This window comes from Helianthus annuus, chromosome 17 (genome assembly GCF_002127325.2).
Source record: "Helianthus annuus cultivar XRQ/B chromosome 17, HanXRQr2.0-SUNRISE, whole genome shotgun sequence".
Taxonomy (NCBI): domain Eukaryota; kingdom Viridiplantae; phylum Streptophyta; class Magnoliopsida; order Asterales; family Asteraceae; genus Helianthus; species Helianthus annuus.
Window position 1 is genome coordinate 60,548,374 of NC_035449.2, and position 6,359 is coordinate 60,554,732.

The 6,359-nt window shown below is 40.0% G+C and overlaps 1 protein-coding gene across 1 annotated transcript; it reads right to left on the reverse strand.

The window, feature by feature from the left end:
* Positions 1-513: 513 nt before the first annotated feature.
* On the reverse strand, positions 514-2,818 carry LOC110922245. The gene is made up of 5 exons (XM_022166549.2): positions 2,405-2,818; positions 1,501-1,594; positions 1,368-1,405; positions 1,156-1,291; positions 514-1,076 (listed from the first exon to the last, which is right to left on the reverse strand). The coding sequence occupies exons 1-5, from the start codon at positions 2,711-2,713 to the stop codon at positions 661-663; spliced, it is 993 nt and encodes a 330-aa protein (XP_022022241.1). The 5' UTR covers positions 2,714-2,818; the 3' UTR covers positions 514-660.
* Between the last annotated feature and the right edge of the window lie 3,541 nt (positions 2,819-6,359).

Genomic DNA, 6,359 nt, shown 5'->3' on the forward strand with positions numbered 1-6,359 from the left:
ACCCCGTTACTCCTATTGGTTTGATGTAATACAACAATATTGGGGTGTGCAGTTTGGTGGTATACACCCGTCCGTATATGAAAGCGCATATGCCCGTATAGGGCAGGCAACGTGATGGCATACACCCATATAAATACTATAAACCTGTAGATCATATGACTAATGGTTCGATGTGATAGCTAGGGCAAATGTGCATCCAACATATTGTGAGAGGGGAGGGGGTGTTCCTATGGCATGACCCTAAAACAATTGTGACAAACCCGACCTTCTTGCTTACCAAGTTACAAATGAAAACAAGATAACTAAAAATTATCAAAATAATATGTTCAAGATTAATAGAAAATACTAAACGGCGAACCAACATCAATGTCATCATACTCGATGGCGGAACTAGAGGGGTTTAGAAGGTCCGTTGACCCTCCGAACGGTCAATGGTGATCCAAAAACAAATTCTGTTATGACTCCACAGTTGAAAATCCTGATTACCATACTTGATTCAATAAAAGAGTTGACTTCAAATAAATATGTGTATATAACATGATGAACACAAACGATACATGGATATTCAATAACCGTTGAAAATCAATGCTGCACAACATCGCAAACTACATAACAAAATGAAGTGAAGTTTACAAACATCTTGTTAATCATGAACTCCAGTTACACATCTTCATCAACATCCAAACAAAGAATATAAGCAACTAACCCCAAAACCGGTACAAATCTTACGTACTTCACTAAATTTACCTTACTTTTCTCGACATTTTGAAGATTTTCTCCAATCAACCATGGCTGAAAAACTATGTAGAGACATATATCCCATATGAAGGCATACGCAAGCCTTTCCGATCCAAGATAACTTACCAAGAACTCCCATCTATCCGCCACACCCCCGAAATTCCCGTCTGCCCTCCCATACAGGGCCCACAATATCGATATAAGACAAGCGGCCCCACCAACGACTCCAACCACAGGTGCACCGTTGACCATAACCGACCTGAGTTGGGAAGCTTTTTTTGGAGTGTTCTCGGTGTCGGGCTTATTTAACCGAATAGCCATGTAAGGTATTAAGAATGCTGCAATAAGCAAAAAAAAAAAAAAACGTCACTAAATGAATGATAAATGTTTGGTATACGGGTGTTAAACAAAACTTACTGTTGGTAAGGAACATCTGAAAGCCCCACAAGACATCAAGTGATCCCTTATATCTGTCTCGATTGCGATCGGTGAATAATAAAGGGGCGAACATAAACGTCCACCCGATAACAAAGTTAAACAATCCTTCGGACATCTGGGGATAAGTAGAAAACTTTCATGTAAAGTAACTGGATTTTACATGTAAAAATTGTTGGGTTAAGATTTCTTACGGGGTGAAGCACGGGAGCATCGATTAGATTAATTCCCACTACTCTGCCAACAACAATTCATGAATAAAGATGCAGAATTCGACCGCATTCTACACATCTAAAATGTTTTAAGAATGAACTGAACGAGCAATACCTGAATTCATAAGTGGTAGAATGAAGAAGAAATTAAGAGAAAGGCCAATAAGGGAGTTGATAGTATCTGAACTAATAGCCCAAACTGGATCTCCCTGCACATAATCAACTATGAAATAATTATCCTATCAACGCAGGACAAAAGAGATAAAAAAAAGTGTTGCATACGTTCTAGCAAACGTTTACATAAAACCAAAACGAGCGAAAAGTCACCGGACCTAAAAATTTCTATAGAACCTGGGGATCGAAAACGTATACACCCAAAAATTTCTATATGAAAACTACATAGGGGTTGTTTGGCAACATCTGAATGGTTAAGTGCTGAACCAGTAAGAGGTCTGTACCATTAAGTGCTGAACCAGTAAGAGGTCTGAACCATTAAGAGCCTGTATAATGCTTAACCCTTCAGAGGCAAATGTCTGACCAATTCGGATTAGAGGTCTTAACCATTCAGACTCTGTATAAATCTTAACCATTCAGAGGCAAATGCCTGAACCATCCAGACATTTGCTCGTGAAACAAACTGTCTGAACCATTAAATGTTGAACCAGTAAAAGGTCTAAACCGTTAAGAGCCTCGTTAAGAGGTAAACAAACAGCCCCATACTCTCCGCTATTGAGCGAAAAGTTCAGGAGTCGGCGGCCCCCTCACGCCCCTTAAAAGCTTCGCCTTTTCGCATTACAAATAAGTCTCAACTTATAGCCTACACTCATAACCAAAATATTAAGTTCGATTCAAGTAACCTACATATTAACTAGAGTCTAAAGGAAAAAAAAATATTAATTTCGGTGAATATAACCAACATTCAGTGAAACCAATCAAGAAAAATACACACAACTTAAAGTGTCAAAATTGATATCAAAGATATACAAATAAGAATATTGAAGTAAGTGATTGATACATACAGGTGCATAGGGAAGCAAGAAAAGCCAAATTATATACACTCCCTCAGCTGTCCACAATGCACATTGTAGAACCCTGCGAGTATTATCATCCAATTCCGAAACTGACGCGTCAGTGGTGGTGGTGCTCCGGCGAGAGGCGGAGCAAACAGATGCGTTTTTTGTTGAAATTCTTTTCTGGAGCTCCAATGGTTTAGAATTGAAAGAGACCACTTCTTCTTGTCTTCTGAACAACGGTGGAGTTTTCAGGTGGAAAGTTGTAGGCCGCCGGAAATTGGTGTTGACTGTGGATATTAGCGTCGCCGTCGCCATTTTCCGGTTTTGGGACCGGAAAGGAAACTGGTGTGACGGTTGTTTATGGTTTGGTGTGGTGGTATGTGATAAATCAGAGAGGGATTATACGTGGAATAACGGGAGACGCCAAACATAGCTTTTTAAGGACGAAGAATAGGAAACCAAATTCACCACATCCGGATACATTTGTGTTTGAACTTGAGAAAACCCTCATCTAGAGCCGAAGCCGTAAACACTCGGCCGAAGACACGACAGTACGGTAAGGTGAAACCCACTCAATTCAAAGATCGAACAAGTGATCTCCGCCTCCGCCTAGCCTCTCATCATCACCAGGTGTCGTAAAAACTAATAAAAAGATAGCATGAATCGAACATGGGTCACTTAGGTTGGTGGGTGTGGGATGCGTCCCCGGCCCGACGCCACCACCCCCTCCGGTCCACCGCGTCATTTTCGTCGCCTAACTCACGAAGGTGATGAGCCTAATTCAAAACATATAACCATTAACAAAAAAATAAAAATAAAAAAAGGGTGCTACTTTCTACACCCCCCTATTTACTTTTTACACCCCCCTCCTCTCACATACTTACAGGTGGGGCCTGCGTGGGACCGACAGTTTTCCTCTCACAAGGGGGGGGTGTAATCAGGAAGGAGGGGGGGTGTGTATAGAATGGGCCTAAAAAAAAGGGAGGGGGACTCATCACCCACATCCCAAGCCCATCACTTGGGTGAGTGTGAGGACCCCATGATGACGTGGCCGCTTACATGATGAACCATCATCAAGTGATGGACCATCTCCACACTCACCAGCCTTAGGACACCAGATCTCTTCTTTACAACTCCTGCACTCCACCCGCTCATGGTCCACCAAACATAGGGTACCTGGTTTAATCTATTTTTATTATCAGGTTAAAAAGTATTTGTAGTATTATTATCACGGAGGTATAAATTATCACTCACTTTTCTTCAAATTTTCAAATTTGTGTGATTGTTTTACAGGTTTTCACTATCAATTGTCAATTGAAATAACATTTAAATTAAATAAATATAAAATAAAAAGAAATAGAAGAATTTGATTGATTGATTGATTACATCAAAGATATATATATTTTTTTAAGGAGACTTTCTCTGTACAAGACCGAATTGGTCTCCGGGGTCATGTCAAAGACACTCCCCCGTCAGCCCCGCTCTTACAGACGCGATGTTCGATCGGACCCCGGCCGTTGCACAAGCTGACTTCCGCCCGGAAACCATACTGCCCCCACACGAGAGACTCGCTGGGGTAACAGCTGGGTAAAACCGGGTTGCCCTCAGGACCGCACCATGCCTCGGTAAGAACGATCCATCATTGGGACGTCCCACCCCCAAATGCCGCAGCCGGGAGTCGATATAATACAACAAATTCATAAAAAGTATAATATGATAATAAACCTACAAAACTCCTCATATTGCTTGTTTCGTTCAAGAGGTTTATCCTTTTATACATGATCCTCAAGAACCACACTTTATGTCATTAAAGTCAATTGTTCATTACATTTGTGGTGCATTAGACGAGGGCCTTAACATTTTCCATCTTCCGTTGATACTTTGATTGCTTACATTGTTGTTGATTGAATGTTTGTCTGGACACTTGTCGATCTACTTAAAGATATTGTGTCTTTCTTGGTGACAGACTTGTTTATGATCATCCAAACATTAACATGTTGTATCTCATTCTGTTATTGGAGGTAAATATAGAGGTGTAGCAAATGTTGAATCATCATATTCTTCTTGAATCTGGAGTCTACTATCATCTTTCCACAATCGTCATTGTATCCTATGATAATGTTAGTGCAATCGATGTCAATTAATCTTTGTACAAAACCAACATATCAAGCATGTTGACATTGATATATGCTTAAAGTATGTCACATGTGAATTTCACTTATTAATTTCTTGGCAATTCTTTTAGGTTTTGCTCATTCTTTTCATTTCGGGTAGGTTTAAACGTATTTGAACCTCTCATTCGGACTACAAAGGGTATGTTATATAAGGTACCTGTAAAACAGTATGAATCTAATATAAAACAAGATAGAACACCAGAAATAGCGACAAAACAAGTGATAAAACTTTTATTAGTTAACCAACCCAGAAAATCTCTCAACCAAACCTTAGATCTCAAAATTATGAAATCTGTGAAATACAAAGATCAGATTCAACATATTAGCATAATCTGTTGAATGATTAACCAACGATACAGTAATACCAACACTGAGATCACAAGATCTCTGAAACAACTAAGATCTCAACACTGAGATCAACAAGAAGATGAATGAATACAGAGAGAAAACATATGAAACCCTAAGAAATATCCGGACTAAGGGTGAAGGGAGTGGTTAAACAGGTGAAAGTGGTAAACTTTAAAATGGACCAATCAGAGAGTGCCACGTCAGAGAGGAGAAAAAGTTTAAACTTTGCTGAAAAGTGTTGGCAATGGTGTAGACTGTTGAAAGTGGCAAACTTTTTTTTGTTTTTAAAAATTATGTGTTAAATAAAAACAATAAAGCATCAAATTAATTAAAAAATTAAAGAGTAAATTACAAGTTTTGTCCTTTATGTTTACACCAAATTGCAGGCGCTGTCCTTTGCCTTTAAAATTGACGACTTTTGTACTTAATGTTTCAAAATATTGCATGTTATGTCCTTTGAGCCTAACCCAGTTTATTTTTTTGGTTAAATATGATCATGTGCCTTGCACATAAGGGCATTCTTGTCATTTTATTTTTTAGGGACTAGTATGTAAATAATTAATATTCAAGGACTATTATGTAAAAAACAAAACAAAAAATATAAAATAAAAAAATATAAAAAACTGAAACTCACACTCTCTCTCTCCTCTCTCTCTCTCTAAAGTGTAAACTCATCTCTCTCTGTTACTAGCATAAAACAGAGTATAAAACAATCCCTATTTAGATGTAATCAATGTTACTGGTAGATTTTATGAATGTAGAATTACAATTACCCACCTCATGAATATTCATGCCTTTTACCAGGAACCCACTGTGATTGAACAGAAGCCCTAATTTCCACCATCAATTCCACAATTAACCACCTCCTTTGAGTAATAATCAACAAAATCAACAACTGAATGATAGTTTATCTTCAAATTTGCAGCATCAGAGGTCACTTCCGGCGGTGTCAACGCAGAACCGAATAGTAAGATGGCGAAGGAACGACATTTGGTTGGGGATTGGGTTGTTTATGATGTAGATGTTTGGTCCGTTCAGCCGCTGCTTGAGGTTACTCCGATTACTAAGTACCGAATCCGAATTTGGTGGGGAATGGCAGATTGCGGCTAACAAGGGTCAATAAGAGCAGTGGGTGGTGGTTGGGAGTGGTGCGTTGGTGGTAAAGGGGTGCGCGGTGGTGGAGTGGTGTGGTCCTGGCCCGTGGGAGTTGTTCGATTGGGGAGTGCAACGGGTGGGTTGTGGTGGTTTGGCAGGTGGATAAATGGGTGGGTGTTGGTTTGGAGGGTGGTGATGGTGGCCGTAGTGACAGTGGCGATGGAGGGTGGTGGTGACGGTGACGGTGGAGGGTGGTGGAGATGGCGGTGAAGGGTTGTGGTGACGGTGACGGTGGAAGGTGGTGGAGATGGCGGTGAAGGGTTGTGGTGACGGTGATATATGAC

What these genes read in the sequence shown, in the direction of transcription:
- LOC110922245 (XM_022166549.2), bottom strand. Translation starts at nt 2,713, where the DNA reads ATGGCGACGGCGACGCTAATATCCACAGTCAACACCAATTTCCGGCGG. An exon ending in TCTTGCTTCCCTATGCACCT is followed by an intron (nt 1,595 to 2,404) that starts GTATGTATCAAT and finishes GATTATGTGCAG; the next exon opens with GGAGATCCAGTTTGGGCTAT. An exon ending in TCTACCACTTATGAATTCAG is followed by an intron (nt 1,406 to 1,500) that starts GTATTGCTCGTT and finishes TTGGCAGAGTAG; the next exon opens with TGGGAATTAATCTAATCGAT.